This window comes from Chlorocebus sabaeus, chromosome 13 (genome assembly GCF_047675955.1).
Source record: "Chlorocebus sabaeus isolate Y175 chromosome 13, mChlSab1.0.hap1, whole genome shotgun sequence".
Classification (NCBI taxonomy): Eukaryota; Metazoa; Chordata; class Mammalia; order Primates; family Cercopithecidae; genus Chlorocebus; species Chlorocebus sabaeus.
Window position 1 is genome coordinate 77,955,253 of NC_132916.1, and position 19,629 is coordinate 77,974,881.

The 19,629-nt window shown below is 39.3% G+C and overlaps 1 protein-coding gene across 2 annotated transcripts in view; it reads left to right on the forward strand.

Annotated features, from left to right (window-relative positions):
- The window catches only part of UST (uronyl 2-sulfotransferase), a 321,091-nt gene that overhangs the window by 178,683 nt on the left and 122,779 nt on the right, over positions 1–19,629 (forward strand). For both annotated transcript variants that reach the window (XM_008006705.3, XM_008006707.3), the window contains exons 3-4: positions 4,310–4,465; positions 16,144–16,223. In XM_008006705.3, the coding sequence (XP_008004896.1) occupies positions 4,310–4,465; positions 16,144–16,223 (236 nt within the window). The remainder of the gene's footprint in view (positions 1–4,309; positions 4,466–16,143; positions 16,224–19,629) is intronic.

The following is a 19,629-nucleotide window of genomic DNA, read 5'->3' on the forward strand; positions in this document are numbered from 1 at the left end:
TCTTAAGTTGTTATCATAGACCCAGCTGCAGAGATGATACAGGATTTTTTGTTCTTATGTAAGTGTTCTTTTTAAATAAAACAAAATTTTAAACTATTAGTTGGAAGCTTGCCACAAACTAATAAAACAATTAGAATTAACATCTTTTAAAAAATGAATTACCCAATAGCCTAAAGGTAAATAACATCTTTGGTTATTAGTAAAAAGAATAAGATAGATACTAACCCTGCTACTGTGCTGATTACCCAAACAATTCAGGAGAGATTCAGTGATTTCACCCCAGTTTTCTAGGTAAGTGCCTCAGTTATTCACTTAAATTGTCCAAGAGGCACCTGCACTCTTGTAATAAAGTACTTACCTATGTGGTAACTCACATCTTCTAGGTCATTAATTCAGATGTAACAAATTCTTCCTGGCTGTTCAGTAATGTGCTATGAGGCAGAAAAAAAAAATGCACCTATCCCAATTGTTGGACAGTTTGTTTCTATGGAGGAATTAAACTCTGAGTTTATGTTGGCAGCTCTGTCGTAGCCATAATTTCATACCCCACCTGGCTGTAATGGAAAGTTCCACTTATAAATGCTATTTGTATCATTAAACTAAACATGAAACCTAATTCAGCCTTCCTGATCATAACCTTGTAGCCAAGAATGTAATTTATTTTTCTGAATATCTGGACTTCTGTAATAGTTGCCAATGAACAGACTTTTGAAGTACTCACTGATTAAACCATAAGTAACAATGACCTATTAAAATGACCGTCTTTTTATTTTCTCTGATGACTTTGAAAAGCATTTGGTCCGATAAAGCAGCTGTATTTGAAGATTCTCTTGGTTTCACATTTTGGTGGAATCATTGTGTTAATTAGTGTTAAGCAGCATATTAAATTTCTCAGAGCGGTCAGGACTCATTCAGTGTCTGTTTAGGCTCTTTATGTATAAAGCATGTTCTAGGCACTGTGAGGACACGTAGTAGACTGGCCCTCAAGAAACGAGATATTACTCATAAGAAAAAAAATACATAATGGAAAAATTGCACCAAAATGGCATGTGACTGGTTGTTAAGTGAATGATACAGATATTATTTTATTCCAGTGACAACTAGCCTTTAAGCTTCAAATTTATTAAATGCTACTCTGCATAAAAATATTTCAGGAAAATTAAATTAACCTATAATTGCAAAGGCAAAAATTCAAATGGCCTACCATAGTATATTTACATTTGCAGTATATTTGTGATTTTATACTATGCTTCATTATTTAGTTTTGAGCTTTTAAAAATAACCTTCTGTTATGAGTATGTGCTAAATGAAGGAATCCTTTGATTATTGTCAGTTGTTGATCAATGCTGAGCATTCAAAATGGAGAAATCTTTATTGCAGATACAAATGATTAATCATAGATGCTTTTCATAATAGCTTTGAAAATATATAATAAAGTAGATAATAGTATAAATAGTAGATAACAGTATATCAAAATAGATAAAAAGTAGTATATCAAGATATAAGAAGTAGATAATAGTATATAAAAATCACTATCCACTAGGCAATTAGAAAGGAAAAATAAAGGAAAGGCATTCATATTGGAAAGGAAGAAGTAAAACTTCTCTATTAGAACATAGCATGATCTTATTGTAGAAAATCCTAAAGAATTTACACAAAAAAAAAACTATTGGAATTAATAAATGAGTTCAGCAAGACTGTGGAATATAAGATCAATGTAGAAAAATCAATTGTATTTTTACCAGTCAATAATCAGTCCAAAATGAAACTAAGAGAAGAATTCTATTTGTAATGACATCAAAAAGAACAAATTCAACAAAGCAGTATAAGGCATGAACGATGAAAATAACAAAACATCAAAGAAACAAATTAAAGGAGAACTAAATAAGTAGGAAGACATCCATGTTCATGGATTGGAAGCCAATATTGTTAAGGTGGCTGTCATAATCAAATTTATCTACAGATTCAATGCAATCCTCATCATAATCTCAACTACCTTTTTGGGCGGATATTAGCAAGCTGACCCTAAAGTTCACATGGAAATGCAAACGACACAGAGTAGCCAAAAACAAGGAAATGCAAACGACACAGAGTAGCCAAAAACAATCTTGAAAAAGAACAAAATTGGAGGGACTTACCCTTCCCTTCCCAATTTCAAAACTTATAACAAAGCTATAACACCGTGTGGTACTGACCTGAGGATAAACATATAGATGAAGGGAATAGAATTGAGAATCCAGAAATAATAATGACCTCAAATACACTTATGATTTTTTGACAAGGGTACTAAACGATAAAGTGGAGAAAGAATAGGAAGAGTAGTCTTTTCAATAAATGGTGCTGTGACAACTGGATATTTGCATGCAAAAGAATGAAGTTAGATAACTAACTCACACCACACACAAAAGTAACTTAAAATGGATCAAAGACCTAAATGTTAGAAATAAAACTATAAAACCCTCAGGAGGAAGCATAAATGTATATCTTTATGATCTTAGATTAGGCAATAGTTTCTTAGACATGACAACCACCAAAGAAAATTTAGATAAATTGGACTCAGCCAAAATGAAAAAACTTCTGTGCTTCAAAGGACACCATAAAGAAAATGAAAAGACAATTCACAGGATGGGAGAAAATATTTGCAGATTATGTGTTTGCGAATCCAGAATATATATACAGAACTCTTAAAATGAAATAATAAAAAGACAATTTGTAAATGGATGATGGGTTTGAATAGACATTTCTCCAAAGAAAATATACAAATGGCCAATAAGCACAAGAAAAAATTCTCAACATCATTAGTCGTAGGGAAATGCAAATCAAAATCACAATGAGATACCACTTCACAGTCACAAGGATGGGTATAATAAACAACCAAAAAGACAGTAACAGATCAGGGTGGTGACTCATGCGTGTAATCCCAGCACTTTACGAGGCCGAAGCCAGCAGATTGCTTGAGCTTAGGAATTTGAGACCAGCTTGGGCAACATGACGAAACCCTGTCTCTACCAAAATAAATTTACAAAATTAGCCAGTCATGGTGGTGTGTGCCTTTAGTCTCAGCTACTTGGGAAGCTAAGGTGGGAGGATCACATGAGCCCAGGAGACAGAGGTTGCAGTGAGCCCAGGATCATGCCAGTGCACTCCAGCCTGGGCAAAAGAGCAAGAGCCTGTCTTAAAAAAAAAAAAAATAAATATATATATGTGTGTATATATATATATCAATAACAAGTGTTGGCAAGGATGTGCAGAAATTAGAACCCTCATATGTTGTTGGTAGGAATATAAAATAGTACAGCTGTATTGAAAATGGTTTAGCAGTCCTTCAAAAAAATTAAACATAGGGTTACCATATGATCCAGCAATTCCACTCCTAGGTATATACCCAAGAGAATCAGAAACATGTCCACACAAAAATTCATACATAAATATGCATAGCAGCATTATTTATAGTGGCCAAAAAGTAGAAACAATCCACTTGTCCATCAGCTGATAAGTGTATAAACAAAATATGGTATATCGATACAATGGGATATTAATATTATTATATCCATAGAAAGGAATGAAGTATTGTCTCATACTACAACAATGGAGGAGCCTGGAAAGACATTATTCTGAGTAAAAGAAGCCAGATACAAAAGGCTACATACTGTGTGATTCCATTTATAGGAAATGTCCAGACTCCTATAGGCAAAACCATAGAGACAGAAAGTATATCAGTGGTTTCCAGGGTCCAGGGGCAATGGTGAGAGTGGAAAGTGACTGCAAATGGGTGCAGGGTTTCTTTTGGGGCTGATGAAATCACATTCTGGAATTAGATAGTTGTGATGATTGAAAACTTTGTGAATATACTAAGTGCTATCAAAGTGTGCATTTGTAAAGAGTAAATTTTATAGTATGTGAATTACATCTCAGTTTTGAAAATTACCTTATTTGTTCTTGATCACGCTATAAATTAAGGTGTTCTCATAAAGCATAAGCTTGCAAAAAATATTGTCATTAAGGAGCATATTTATGTATTTTGTTTTTAAAAAGAAACAAAACGAGTTTGATAATCAATCTTAGAGACTGCATGAAATTTTACCAGTGCAGAGAGATAACAAGACCAACATTTCTCTCATTATGTCATGAAGATAAATATAGTTTATCACTTCTGGTGAACTGATGTACATCCTTTTTATTAACCTGATTATAGGCCTTTTTCACTCAGATTTATTATATCAAACAGTGATTGTTCTGAAATTGAGGGAAGAATCATAAGTATTTCCATACAGACGTTTCATGTTTCTTCTCTTGTTGTTTTTTCCAGGTACTCCCTTTCCCAAGCCAGGTGGTGTACAACAGAGTAGGCAAGTGTGGGAGCCGTACTGTGGTCTTGCTTCTGAGAATCCTGTCGGAGAAGCACGGATTTAATTTGGTCACATCAGACATTCACAACAAAACCAGGCTTACTAAAAATGAACAAGTAAGTTGACTTTGCCCATTGTTGAATTGTATTTTGCTTCAGCTCATTTGTGTAACTAATGGGTACCTTACAGGTCATTCTTCAGACTCCTGATGAATGAATACCAGAGTTTTGATTTCATGCTGTATTTTGGCCAGAGTGTGGAAGGATATTTAAGTTAAGGCTTCCACAAGAACTCTATAAACCAGGGAATTTCCATGAAGGGATACTTCCATTAGGACTGATGAAGGACTGTGTGTACTTGCCTTTGTCTAGTTAGCTAAAATTAGCAATATATACATCTCAAAGAGTCACACCACCAAGCTATAAATAATGCTGACATCTTCACCGTCAAAATGAGAAGATTTTATTTTAATATTCTTCCTTCTGCATTTTCTCACCAGTGTCCAGAATCTTTATGGTTAAATTAGTTGATGGGGGACATGAGCTTCCTGCTATGGGAAACTCAGAGGATCTTAGGCTTTGAGAGCAGCACTTGGAATATTCAGTGGTAGGAAAAGAATTACACCACATCACAGGAACAATTTTGCCCTAATGTAGCTGAGTTGTCCAAGTGGACGTGCTAATGGTAGGATGGGAGTGCTGTTCTCTACCAAGAAGCTATGAAGGTTTACTTTGCAAATCTGTACAGAGGTAGGGGCAACAGTCTCTGTGGGGGTGCTCTGCTAATGTGAAAAAGTCAGGTAGAGTGTTCTCATGGTCATTTTACAGAGTTAGGTTTGTCATCCTGGTCTCAGAAACTGGCTTCTGTCTCCTTACCTATATAGGATGAGCGGCCACCCAATGAGTGGTACCTGCGTGTTGGGAAGAAACAAGGAACATATCTAACTATCTAGTTGAGATCATCATTATAAAAATTTCCTCACACCTGTAATCCCAGCACTGTGGGAGGCCAGGGATCAAGATTGAGGCCAGGATCGAGACCATCCTGGCCGACATGGTGAAACCGCATCTCTACTAAAAATACGAAAAAATTAGCTGGGCATGGTGGCACCTGCCTGTAGTCCCAGTTACTCGGGAGGCTGAGGTAGGAGAATCACTGGAATCCAGGAGGCAGAGGTTGCAGTGAGCCAAGATTGCACCACTGCACTCTAGCCTGACAACAGAGTGAGACTCTGTCTCAATAAATAAATAATAAATAAGTAAATAAAATAATAAATAAATAAAAAATTTCCACCCATGTCCATTTTCTTTGGACATAATCTCCAGCTTTGAGACATTCAGAACCTCACAAATGGAGAGAATCTCATTCTTAATTTATCAATTGTGTATTTCCATTTTATCTTGGGGAAAAGTAGAACTGTTTTAAGACAGTAACATAGCCAATCACACTTGTTCTAAAGCCACTATATTTTGTGTCTTTTATAATACAGAGATCAAATTGCCCACTCCTTTGCAAACTTCCATTAAAGAATTACTCAGTATCAAGTTTAAATAGCCATTATCGGCACCAATAGTTAGAGTCATTACCAATCAGCAAAAAATATTTTAAGGTTATACCTTGTAGGTTCCACAGTAGGGTCTCCGTAGAAAAGAATGATCTTTGGTGGCATTTAAGGATATTGCATTTTATGTATAACATTGTTTAGTAGGGGCAGGTTCTCTTTGATTACCTTACTTGATTGAAGAGCTAATGTGATTAGGCTGGTGATGCCTTTTAACTGCCTGAAAGAAAGGAATTATAAATAAATACATTATTGTGATTTTATTATAATCGTTAAATTTGGTTTTCTTTTGAATCTAACTCTTATGGCTTGCATATCTATCGGATTACACGTAAATATAATATAATGATACTCAGTTCCCAGATGCCTCACAAAACACAGTTGCTAGATTTTAGTTCCCACTTCAGGAGAGAGAACAGACTACCCACAGAGAGTAGGACAAAAGTAACTTAAGGATTAGACATTGGGATGTTCAGGAATGCTTAGAAGAAAGAGCACAAAGTACAGTATTTAAATGTGCCATGGGATTTTATAGAGATCAACCTACTTTGTTTCCTATGAGGAGCGAACATGAAAAGGTAAAATACACTTGTAACTATGAATGGAATAATTTAGATCAAAAATTAACAGCAATTTACTAACCCTGTGTAGATTGTTAGATCCAGAAAGGGTTAAAGACAAAGTCATCCTTCTCTTCTAAAATATAGGCTAGTTCTCATCTGTTTGGAATGGTTGGCTTGTCTGGAAGCCAGAGAAGAGACTAGACAGTCTTTTAAGATTCTTTCCAGCCCTGTGATTCTGTGATATATTTGTACAGCTTCTAGCATAATCTGTGTATTGTGTAGTTGAAACATTTCTGATTCCTGTGGTTGAAGTGACCTAGAATATATTTCATTACTTCGTTATTCCAGATTTCTATTAAATTGTAAGGCAGTTTTAAAAACAATGGCAAAGGTAAAGATAAGATAGAAAAAACAAATATGTAATTTTAATGTGAAAACAAACATAATCACAGTGACCATTACCTCTCTACAGCCAGTTTGTCTGGCTCTGGCATGCAGAGAGAGAAGCCAGGAAATAAAAGGACAAGAAACCCAGTTTGAAGTTCAACAACATTTAGAGAAACACTTTTTTTGTCCATGTATTGTCTTTATTAAAGTTTCAATGTGCATAAAACAGAAAAAATATTATTTTAATATATATTCAAGAAATAATTTGTGGTATGCATAGCTCCTTTTTTGCTAATTTATTAGAGGAACGCAAGGGGAAATGGTTTAGAAGACTAGTGGAAATTTTAGTCAGTTGTTCTCACCTATAAACAGTAGAATTCTGAAAATTTGTTCCCATAGAATCATCATCCTCTAGAGTTAAGAACAATTCCGCTTCAGGTGCAGTATGACTGAAACAGGCTCTTGTGGGCTGGCCTGGGACTTTATCCACTGTGCAGAGAGTTTCTTTAATGGGAGAAAATGTGCTCCAAGTTCCAAACTACTGACTTACAAATGAACTTTGGAATAGTATCCATTTCTAAGACTGAATTATCTATTCCATTTCATTCATACAAAAAGGCACCTCTCTAGGCCACAGTCACATTCACACATACATTGCTCTCTGGAGGGTAGCCGTGATCACACAAACACATACACACACACACACACACACACACACACACAGAGAGCTCAATTTTTAAAATCTATTAAATGGAACAAGACACTGAAGGTATTATTAAAAAGGAAAGGGAGTGTGAAGACACCAAATGTTAGAATGCCTATAAAAATCCCACTACATCTGTCCTTATAGAAATAGAAATACCTTTGAAGTTCATATTTTGGAAGACTCCGCCTCAACAGCACAGCATGGGCAATGGCTGCTGACGAAGCGTTGGACTTTCACACAGCTCATCGTGCAAACCTGTGATATCATTGCACTGATGCTCTAAAACCAGATTTCAGGGTCTTAAGCTGGCTTAAATTATCTCTTGAAAAATGGAGATTATATACAGCTTTGAAAAATAGGGAAGTTTTTTCCCCAGAAGACGTGGCGCGTGATTGCCAAAAAAACACATAACCATCTTTGGTTAAGACGTGACACCATCTTTCTGAGCATTGCTGTAAATACAATAAAGGTCAACGTACTGCAGGTGTATTACAGCTATGAGAATCCACAATTAATTGCATTCTCTTTAAAGAAAAGCAAAAGTTAACCAGCATATTGAGAAGGCACATAATTCTACTCTTTCTATTTCTGTTGAAACTGAGGATTACGTATTAGATATAGCACCTATTATTTGCTAATTGTTTTCCTCATTGTTTCGTTGAACTTTTTGGACCTAAAAATATACTACTGAGTGGATATGATTCCCTGTTTTATGGGTGAGACACCTAAGACAATCAGATTGTAACTTTCCAAATACATTATAATGACTGTCAGTGGCTCTTGACTTTGAACCTAGGCCTTCCTTAATCCAAAGGCCATTCTCATCACGCAGTGTTTATCTCCTCTGGCTGGACAGCAGAATCTCAGCAGAGCCTTTTAAAACCTAGAGTTGCAATGGCCCTTCTCCTGGAGATTCTGGGGTAGGGCCCAGAAAGCTTTTTCTTTAATGAAGTGCCACAAGAGATTTTATGATGCAGCTAGGGTTAAGAAGCTCTGTGGAAATCATCATATCAGCATTGCCCTAGGTATGTTCCTGAGAATCCTAGTCCTCTAAGACATTGAAAGAAAGAAAATATTACGGTTCAATAAATTTGGCAAATGTTGCATGCCTTGTCCCGAACGAATCAATTCACAATGATTATTTGCATTTTAAAGACCTCGAAAATTAAAAACAAAACTGCAAACAAAACAAACAATTTAACTGGGTTTCACCTAGCATTTTTGCGGTCTTCGTTGGTCAGGGGACTCTTTATGAGTGTTTGTGACTGATTTGCACTCCGCAGAACTCCAATTCACAGTCTGTGAAATACTAGGCAAGTCCACATCCTCCCACCAGTTGTAACAGTAAAGGCCATTATATCACTATAAACATCACATCTGTTCTGACTCTCCAACAGCTATTCAAATTATTAAAGCCTTGAAGAGTTATGTAAAGGTGGAGAAGAGAGAGATCTTATGTCCATGTGTCATAGATAGCTTTAGCTTCTTGATCAAAACAATATTTCTTTACAATATTTTAAATTTCCCTCTCCTATTGCTCTAGCCCACTGCAAGTTTCAAGTCTGAATGGTGGCTAGAAATCAATGAGACTTAGGGGGAAACAGAAAACCCAAGTCACCTAAAGAAACCATGTGAAGTTTGTAAAAGTCTACAGGCTGCAGGGATCCCTAAGGCATGGTTAATCAGACCTCTGTTTAATCAAGAGATGGGCCAGGCATGGTGGCTGACGTCAGCCTGTAATCCCAGCACTTTGGGAGGCCGAGGAGGGTGGATCACTTGAGGTCAGGAGTTCAAGACCAGCCTGGTCAACGTGGTGAAACCCTGTCTCTACTAAAGATACAAAAATTAGACAGGCATAGTGGTGCACACCTGTAATCCCAGCTACTCGGGAGGCTGAGGCAGGCAAATCACTTGAACCCAGGAGGCAGAGGTTGCAGTGAGCTGAGGTTGCACCTCTGCACTCCAGCCTGGGCGACAGAACAAGACTCCATCTCAAAAAAAAGAAGGCAGCACACTCATTCATTTTTTAAGCAGATTTCTTTGTTTTTTGTTCTTTTCATTTTGATGAATATTTATTGAGGACCTAGTATTAACATGTGTATTAAACCTCAGGCAGCCCACTAGACATGAGTGCACCCTATTTCTAATCCTCAAGGCAACATTGTTAGGAAAGCATTATCACCCCATTTTAGAAGGGGGAATAAGTGTGTACAGGAATCTGATTAAAATGTGTTGTAAATTAAGAATAATGTGGAAGAATAAGACTTCAAAGCAAACGGGGGTCAAATCCCGAACTTTAAATGCTGGGCTTCAGAGTTGAACCTTTCTTCAGTAGACAGTGGGAAGCTATTAACCCATTTTTGCAGTTTTTAAAAAAATTTTTGCAATGAGACTTTGGCAATGACCTTGAGCAGTAGGATGCAAATAACTGCCACATGTTTAGCGTTCCAAAAATGGAACACAAGGCATACATGGGTTAATAAAAAATGGTTCTTAACCGTGATAGGCACCAAAATCTGCTGGGGAGCTTTCTCACAGTATGTGTATTCAAGTCCCACTGCAAAATACAGAGTTAAACTTGTAAAGGCAGAGCCAAAGTTATTTGTATTTTGCAGGGGAAAAACTCCCAAAGAGGTCCTCACACACAGCCCTAGCGAGGAATGATTTCACGAAAACCTTTGATTATTTGAAAGTTTTCCTTTTATTGAAGTGAATCCTTCACTACACTAGGAAAATCCCGCTGTCACCTGAGACTCTCTCAAGTCCCTGAAGACTCCATGTGTCCCTGAAGTTTTATGAAGTGGTGTCTCCTCATGAGCCTCTCTGTTTATCTCAGGTACCTTTCTCTGGCTTGACACGTTTTGGAAAAACCTCACTTAGAATGACCCTCAGAACTTCCTGACTTCATAGGAGTGGGGACAGTGTCCACAAGCATGAGAGGTGCTCCAGCTGGACCCTAGAGTCAAACCAAAGAGAGGAGCCTGGTCCTGTTCCACACCACAGGGATTATGCAGACGTCTAGTTCTGGAACCCTACAGACAGAAACTGAGTCCGCTAATAGAAACTTGGTGGAAAGAAAAGAGAAAAACAAGGAAGAAGCAGCAAGGCCTGCACAAATGAAATAAGTTTTTCGTTTCCTTCCAGTTGCAGCCATGAGATTGATTTTCTCTATAATTTAGACCCAGGCTCTTTGCCTTGATCATGTCATTGCTCCCCCTGGTGGACTTCTTCTTCATTGCAGGCAGGTGTTGCACTGACTGCTTCCCACAGGCCATCCTGCCTCCTGCTTACAAAGGCTGCTCCATATTGCGGGAAGAGGGAAGGGCCACCGGATCCTCCAGCCATCCTCCCAGCCTCTGACGTTCAAGGGCCAAGGGTCTTCCTCTGAGCTACTCCTTATTTTGCTTTGATATGTTAAAAACATGTCCTATCTTAAAAATGCTTTGCAAAATTATAAGGCGTCTAGGTGTTCGTGGGTGACACAGCATTCACTTATGAACCACGTAGGGTTAGATACCACCTCTGCTGACAAATATTTGCCAAAGAAGTCAGGAGCAAAGTCTGACTGTGTTGGTAGAACTGCAGGCTGTACCATCCCAGCCAGTCAAGTTGAAAGCAAAAGATTAAGAACTACTCACTGATATGCTGTGATCTGATTTTTTTTTTCTTTCAGATGTCTTTCATTACATAGTTATCTTTTTTAGTACTTAAAATTAATTTTCTGTTCTTGTTAGGATATACTCAGTTTTCCCACCTAGAACTTTTAAAAAGTATTATCTCTGGCATTCTAAAGCTTTTATTTTTATATTATTTCAAAATGCTTTTCCATCTGTTAGAACTTTCTTTCAAATTTTCAGCACATCACAAGAAGAAAATTTATATTCCATAAACTTTCTTTGTTCTCCAGAGTTTTGTGCTAACCAATCTGTTCCTTCCATTTTGAAAGGTTATGTATAGATCAAATCTCTGTGGGAATGGTGACTAGATTGCAGCCAGTAAATAAAAAACAGGGTTTAGGGATTGGAAAGACTTGGATTTCAATCCTGGCTTTATCTCTTTGTGTGGATGAGGCTTTAAGCAACCAATGCAACCTTTCGTGCCTCAGTTTCTTAACCTATACAGTAGGCATGATGATACTCAGCCATGGCTGGACGCGGTGGCTCATGCCGTAATCCCAGCACTTTGGGAGGCCAAGGCAGGTGGATCACCTGAGGTCAGTAGTTCAAGACCAGCCTGACCAATATGATGAAACCCTGTCTCTACTAAAAATACAAAAATTAGCTGGGCGTGGTGGCGCGTGCCTATAATCCCAGCTACTCAGGAGGCTGGGGCAGGAGAATCACTTGAACCCGAGAGGGAGAGGTTGCGGTGAGCTGAGATGGAGCCACTGCACTCCAGCCTGGGCATCAGAGTGAGACTTCATTTCAAAATAATAATAATAATAATAATAATAATAATAATACTTATCCATGGACTTCTTGTGAGGATTAAATGACAGCATGTATATAAAGAGCACCTTGGTGCACTCAGAAAATAGGAGTCTGTTTGATGGTGTTATGTCCTGGATGTTATAATGGTAAAACTGTTTGCTCCATGTGACACCAGGATAGTGAACATATGGGTCTGTCTCAGAAAGGCTAAATTCATAGCCTGAGTGCTAGATAATTCTGTCTTCAGTTAACTATACATTTCTTGACTCCAAAAAGGATTTCTAAAGATGATGGCTTCATTTCATAAATATTTGTGGGGTGTATGTTCTGTGCAGGTACCTTGAGTAGGCTTTCTAGGGGATAAAGCCTGCCCCCAACCCTCACAGAAGTTACATTCCAGCTCAGACTCAACTCAACTGCAGTGTAATGTAGAAAGTGTATGTCCTGAAGAATTATCAGATACACTGCTATGGAAGGTCACGTTCAAAACCAAGCCCGTTTCCCCCCTTATCTGCAGCCAAATTTGTTTCACCCCAGCATTGCCCATCTCCACGAATGGATACCATCACGTGTTCCATTGTCCTAGTCAGGAATCTGGGAAGGAAGCTCTCTTGGCCACTTGCCCTGCCTCCTTTCCACTGGCAGGTGGTCACCTCCTTAACCCTCCCAGAACCTCCCCATCTGTCTTACTTACATTGACTTAGTTCAGTAGTTCTCACACTCTTGGGCCATACCATCCCTTGGAAGGCTTGGCAAAACACAGACTGCTGGCACCTCTTCCCCCAGAGTTCCTTCTCATTCAGAAGGCCTGGGGCGGAGCCTGTGTATTTGCATTTCTAACAAGTCCCAGGTGATGCTGATGCTGCAGATCTGGGGACCACACTGAAAACCACGACCTCAGTTCATGCCGTTGTCATTTGCTGTTGGGATTATTGCCCAGTCTTCCTGGCTGAGCTTCTGTATCTAATCCTCACCCTCCTTCACATTCTCCACCCTGCCCTCAGATCTGGAAAAGAGAATCTTTTCTGGCTGTTGATCACCCACAGAATAAATGTCAGAATTCCTGCTGTGATCTGCAGTGCCCTCCATCAGCTAACTCTTACCTGATTCTCTAGTCTCACCTGCTACTTTGCTGATCCCATCTCGGATCACTGAACACCTCCGGCACACTGAACTCCTGCAGTTTCTTGGTGCCGTGTCATTTTATGTTTTGCCTTTTGTATCTGCTCTTCATTATTTGCAATGCCATGAATCCCTTTCTTTCCTGGCTAACTCCTCTAGACCCTTCCAGACTACTCAGGAAAAACTCCTTGGGGAAGCATTACTTCCCCATCTGAAAGTAGAGAGAGGTGCCTCACTTATCTACCATCTACCTCATGGTGGTTATCACATGTTTGTACCTGCCTCTTAGTCCACCTCACCCACAAGACTCTGATAGCTTCCTAACAGCAAGAACCAAATCCATCATCTCTATAAGCCATAACCCTGAGCAGTACATTGCCTGACACAGAGGGGAGATCAAAGGATGTTGAATGAAAAGGGCTATCCAGGAAGACTACTTGGAGGAGGTAGATATTCTAACCATAAGTAAATAGTGGTTAGTATTTAGACACACAAGCAGTAGCAGAAGAACATTCTAGAAGAGGGAACTTAAACCTGAGCTTGGACTTAGTCAGGCTTTGGTGTGAGGAAGGAACAATGAGGGCTCTCATTTGGCTGGCCACAGCATGTGTGGTCCTGAGAGCCAGTTGAGGGAAATAGCACAGGTGGAATTCACATGGCTCAACACGCCATTGAATATGGGAGAGTCCGGGAAAGAGCTGGATCAAAGGTGGGAACATGCCAATCACCGGTAACCCGAATTGGACTGTCCAGAGATGGATGAGGCTGGATAAAGAGCAAAGATGGGTGAGGATTAGGTGTGTTTGTGTCCGTGGTGGAGTTTGAGGGCACTGTTAGGACATATTCTACTGTCTTCTTCATGTGTCTTCCCACCCATCTTATTCTGTTCTTACCTCCAGTGCCTAATAAGTGCTTGATGAATGATGAGTGAATTTATGCCATGGAATCGGAATAAAGGCCAGGAGTGGTCCCACATGAGCCAGGGAGAGGAGAGGTGGTGTCGGCAGTGGTTTTAGGTGGTGCCATTGTCACCCCCGATGCCTCTCCTGCAAATAAGATTTAGGTGAGGGAAGAGGCAGACTGCTGGCCACGGGGGGAGGACCAGGCGAGAGACCTCAAGCAATAGCAGCAACGAGTTCAGAAGATGACTGCTTGTCACCAGAAACAAGGAAAGTCTTAGAATTTGTGAAGATCAAACCGGCTGAGAGCTGAAATATACCCTCTGCCTTCACTGTGCTAATACAATAAACATGAGCATTAGTACCTTGATTCTATGTTTAAAGATACGTCTAGAAAGAGTTATACATTGTCACTGCTAATCCTTTTTTTCCTTCTGAAATAGACAGCTTTATGACTATTATGACACTGTTCTCAAAATCTAACTACTACTATTCTTCCATTAAATTTAACACATTGACATGTGTTTAGAGAATATAATATAATGTGGAACACGTGAAAGAAATGTTGTTGCTTCTGACCCGTTCTTCCAGTTTTCTTGTACAGTACTTTCTTGTAGGACTCTTCTGTGTGCAGAGAAATATCTGAATAAAATAATCTAGAGATAAAAGCATTAATGGTCTTTACATTCAACATACACACAGTCAAGAGTTATTTTTCCAAGCAGGCACCCTCAGAGATAAATTACCTATGGTTATGTCTCCAAACCAGTAATTCTATTAGTAAATCCATCAAAAATCAAAATTAACAACGTGACCACGCAGGAAGTTTTACTACCAAAAACAAGCACTTGCAGGTGGTGTGTCGAGGATAAACAGTAGATAAAGAGGCAGGATGCAATTTCCTTTCATACTGAGGCTTGAGGACAGACAGACCATTATTCACTCATACCTGCCACTGACTAACAGAAGCACAGGGTTTATGAACTGCGAGTCGTTTACCTTTAAAATTCAATTTCATTCCTTCAGTCGTTGTGAGCTTGAATATCTAATTACAAGGTTTACGCACTGAGATCCCAGTGTAATCATCTATAAAGCGTGTACTAGTTGGAGTTAATTCATTGAGCAAATATTTATCGAGCACTTATATATGTGTCAGCCCTGTGTTAGACATGAAGGAACAAGGGGGACTCCGGTTTTCTGTCATGTTTGAGACAGACCTGGAGTTCCAGACTCTTATTTTATTGTTCTTGTTGCTACTGCGGTTAACATGTGAATGACTGGTTTTGTTTCCAGTTTTTCAATTTGAACTGTTTCATAAAACATGAAATGTTGCACTTCTGACATTCATCCAAAGTAGCAAGCTGCAATGTGCTTTTTAAAAATTCCACAGTGTGTTCATTTTGATGGGGCCAATTTGAAAAACTGGGGAAAGAGAAATTCAGAAAGTTAGGGAGTTATAAGAATGCTTGGAATTTCTAACAGATTTTGCTAAACATTTTCTGTATCATGACATGTTCCAGAAGGCCATAAAAGTTAGTTTACATGAATATAAACTACTTTTTGCCTTGCTGATAACTGCAAATAAATAATTCAGATGACCACCCACCAAAAAACCAAGACATTTAGGGGTTTATGTGTTTCCTATAAAATGTTTTCCTTAGAAATTTCATAGTCAAAGAGAACAAGAATGAAGCAGTACCTCATTTTATTCCATTTTTAAATTCTGCAGCACCTGTTTCAATATTTTTGTATATCCCAATAATATCATTACAGAATAAGATAATGACTAACCTCTTTCCTTGATTTGACTTTAAAGGAAGGGATAGAAGGCATTCTTTTATTTACATTTTAGTACAGCAACACACTGATTTCTCCAGTCAAAATTAATTAATCTGTCACATTGCTTTCATGGTAACAATCAACTAAATGAGACACAGGACTATCAATTTGTGTAGCACTGTTTTATTCACTAAGGAGCCTTATGTAAAACTTGATAAATGTTGCACTTATACTGCTGGTCCAGTGGTAATCAGTGGGAATAAAAGGAGCCAGGTAGATAACCTTTAACTTAATATGGCTTGGTAAATTGGATCCTACATATGCTAATTTTGTACTTTTTTTAATAGATGGAACTGATTAAAAATATAAGTACTGCCGAACAACCCTATTTATTCACTCGACATGTTCATTTCCTCAACTTCTCAAGGTAAGACATTTTCCAGTTTAATGGTTCTTTCATTTTCTTCTAATGAACAATTACTTTAGAAATCTACCCTTATTTACAAGGTAATACAATTGCCCTTGAAAAGACATTTTTAATCCATTTATTTTTGCTGTGGAGGGATTGAAATGTGAAATATTTGAACAGAAACTTCATCTCTTCCTAGACTACTATCTTAAATCTTATAAAAACTTGGAATTATTTTTTAAAGAGAAGCCATTTGACCTAATAGCTCTTTTCAAAAAAGGAATCAGATTTTGTATTGAAACAAATAAGAAGACAGGAGATGGGTATTTTAGCATAAATATTTTATTACACATTTTTGTACAGTTTGAACCTGCACAGAACTCTGGGAATAATTCAGTGCTAGAGTAATGAGTATTTTCCAGGATCCAAAGTACCAGCCTCTGTCTATCTTTTTAATACAGTCATGTGCTACATCATGACGTTTTGGTCAATGACAGACCTCATATACATATTAATCCATAAGATTATAGTATGGTATTTTTACCATATCGTTTCTATGTTTAGATACACAAATGTTTACTACTGTGTCTCCAGTGTTCAGTATAGTCACATGCTGTCCAGGTTTGTAGCCCAGAAGCGATAGGCTGTACTCTACAACATAGATGTGCAGCAGGCTGTGCCATCGAGGTTTGTGTATGTTCTCTAAGATGCTTGCCCAACCACGAATTGCCTAATGATGCATTTCTCAGAATATACCCCTGACATTAAGCAACGCATGACTGTAAACCATTTGATTTTCTAAGCCTCGCATGTTTGATGCTAGGGAGGTTTTTAAAATTCTGGTTTTTGTTTCCAGCGGCTGTGGTCTTCTAATAACAATGCAAATCTTCAAATTCAGGTTTTTAGATTCCCTATTTGTTAAATTACTAGCTCCAAGTTCTGAGTGTCCTTTTCCCCAGTGGTTCATTAGCATAGGTTGACTGTCACTGTGCCTCACTCCTGAGCTGATGGCCCTTAGTGTTTTACTCTCCCTGTGCTGGCCCAAATCTGCACTCACAGCTACTATCTAATGGCTGACAGATCACTGGATCCAGAGGCAGATCTGCTGGGGACCAGCCTGGGAACCTCTGGGCCTCCCTGGTCAGCCATCTGACGGGCACTTCTGTCATCTTAACAGTGCCTTGCAGGTCCACACAAGAGCACCAAAGGACCCGGGGCAGCAGGCAACATCTGCTGGTTAGTGCTGACCTAGTGGATCCTGCAGGCCAGGCACCCAGGGAGCTGGCTCCGGAGGAGCTGTTGCCCTGGTCCAGGATGCCTGACAACCCACCTGGCTGGAAGATTTCAGCCCTCCAAGGACTTCCCTGCTGTGCAGCAGGTCCTATGCAAATTAAGTGCAAAGAATGAGATTCAGTAAAGCAAGCTAGTAAGCAGAGAAAAGGAGTTGCTGCCTTATCTTTAAAAGCAAGTGTTCCCTGAAGTTTCCTGGGCCTTCCTGATAACCAGAGTTCTTGGGATGGTAACAGGACTCCTGCAGATTTTCCGCAGTGACCCAGGGCCAGGTGCTGGGCAGCTAGGAGTGTGTTTTCAACCATATTTATCAAATGGCTTGTTACTGGATTATCCAGGTTATGTGCCCTGACTCTTAATTCCAGAAGGCCACAAGCATATTATTAGACATGATTAGATAACAAGGCTTATTAGCTCTTTCAGGCATTGTGTTTTATGACTTGCAAAGAGAAAAGCACTGCTTCCCTGATCTTTGCTGTTCTACCGCGTTTCCTTCTAAGTCACCCCTGACATCCTTAAACCTCATTCGTGAACACTTCTTGCTTCATAGGTCAAATCTTTACAACCAAACAGATTGCAGTGCAACAAGTTTTAAGTATGTATCTCTGAACAGTATAAAACACAAATTAGAAGCCATGGCCAATATTTTAATTGGGTCAGCAGAGCATAACATGGTGGCCAAAGTCTGTTATGGCCTCTACCATCAAACACATGTACAGGAGTTTAGTCTTCATTGCTTTAATTCTGAAAGGAAAAAATAAAAAAGATAAGTGCCTTTTAGAAGACACCACGTCTACAGAAAACGGTGTCGGCCTGGCCGTCAGGACCTCTGGTGTCAGAACTGGCCTCCCTACTGGTCATGATTCTCGGCAAGCCATTCAACCTCTTAGAGGTCTCTGTTTTTCTGTTTTTCCATCTGTAAAACAAGGATAGTTCTCAGTCATCCCTACCATATAGGGATGCTCTGAACTGTGAAGGAAAGGCCTTCTGAGAGAAGGCCACTGTATTGGTCCATTTTCATGCTGCTGATATCCAAGACTGGGAAGAAAAATAGGTTTAATTGGACTTACAGTTCCATGTGACTGGGGAGGCCTCAGAATCATGGCAGGAATCGAAAAGCACTTCTTACATGGTGGCGGCAAGAGAAAATGAGGAAGATGCAAAAGCAGAAATCCCTGATAAAACCATCATATCTTGTGAGACTTATTCGCTACCATGAGAATAGTATGGGGGAAACCACCCCATGATTCAAGTTATCTCCCATCAGGTCCCTCCCACAACACGTGGGAATTACAGATGTACAATTCAAGATGAGATTTGGGTGGGGACACAGAGCCAAAACATATCACATGCTATATACATTCAGAGTGGCACTTAAAAAGACAATTCTATAGACGTCTCAGGCTGAGCCCACTGCCCAACTCCTGACTCAGTTTCTATGGAGACACCTTGAGGGCTGGGCTGGGCTCTGCTTCTCCTCCCTCAGTTCCATTTTACTCAATTAAACACATATCTATGGATTACCTTCTCTCTTCTATACACGACATGAGAACTGGGGCTTCTGCAGTCAACATTAAATGTTTTTCTTGCCGTTGGGAGACTCTAAGTTCTTCCATTAAAGTGTGATGGCTGTAAGGAGAGGGTGGTCACAGGGCCTCCCCTAGGGGAGGAACCTCCTGTGGGACCAGGACTCTGGGAGGGCGTTTCTGCAGGGAGGTGAGGGATGGGTCAGCTTTAGACAAGTGAAGGGGGAGGGCATTCCCAGCACAGCCACCAGCAGAAGAGTGGGGCCGAGAGGAACTGAAAGGGATGCAGTGCAGACCAGGATGGACACGACTGGGCTGGAACAGCAGTCAAGAGTTTTAAGCAGAAATAACAAGAGACTACCTGACCAGCTTTGCTGCTTTCAATAAAAAGCCAAAACTGACTCCTCAGGAGCAACCTCCTCCTCTCTTTACACCCAAATACCTGTGCCTGGGCCCTTAGCTACCAGACTTCCATGAAAAGGAAGAGAATGATCAGTTGAACTTCAGTATATGACAAGACTATGATTGTTCCACACATGGAACATGGGACATTAAAAATCAGCTTTTCCTTGTTTAAAGGAATAGCTTTCTTTAAGGAAAATTTATGT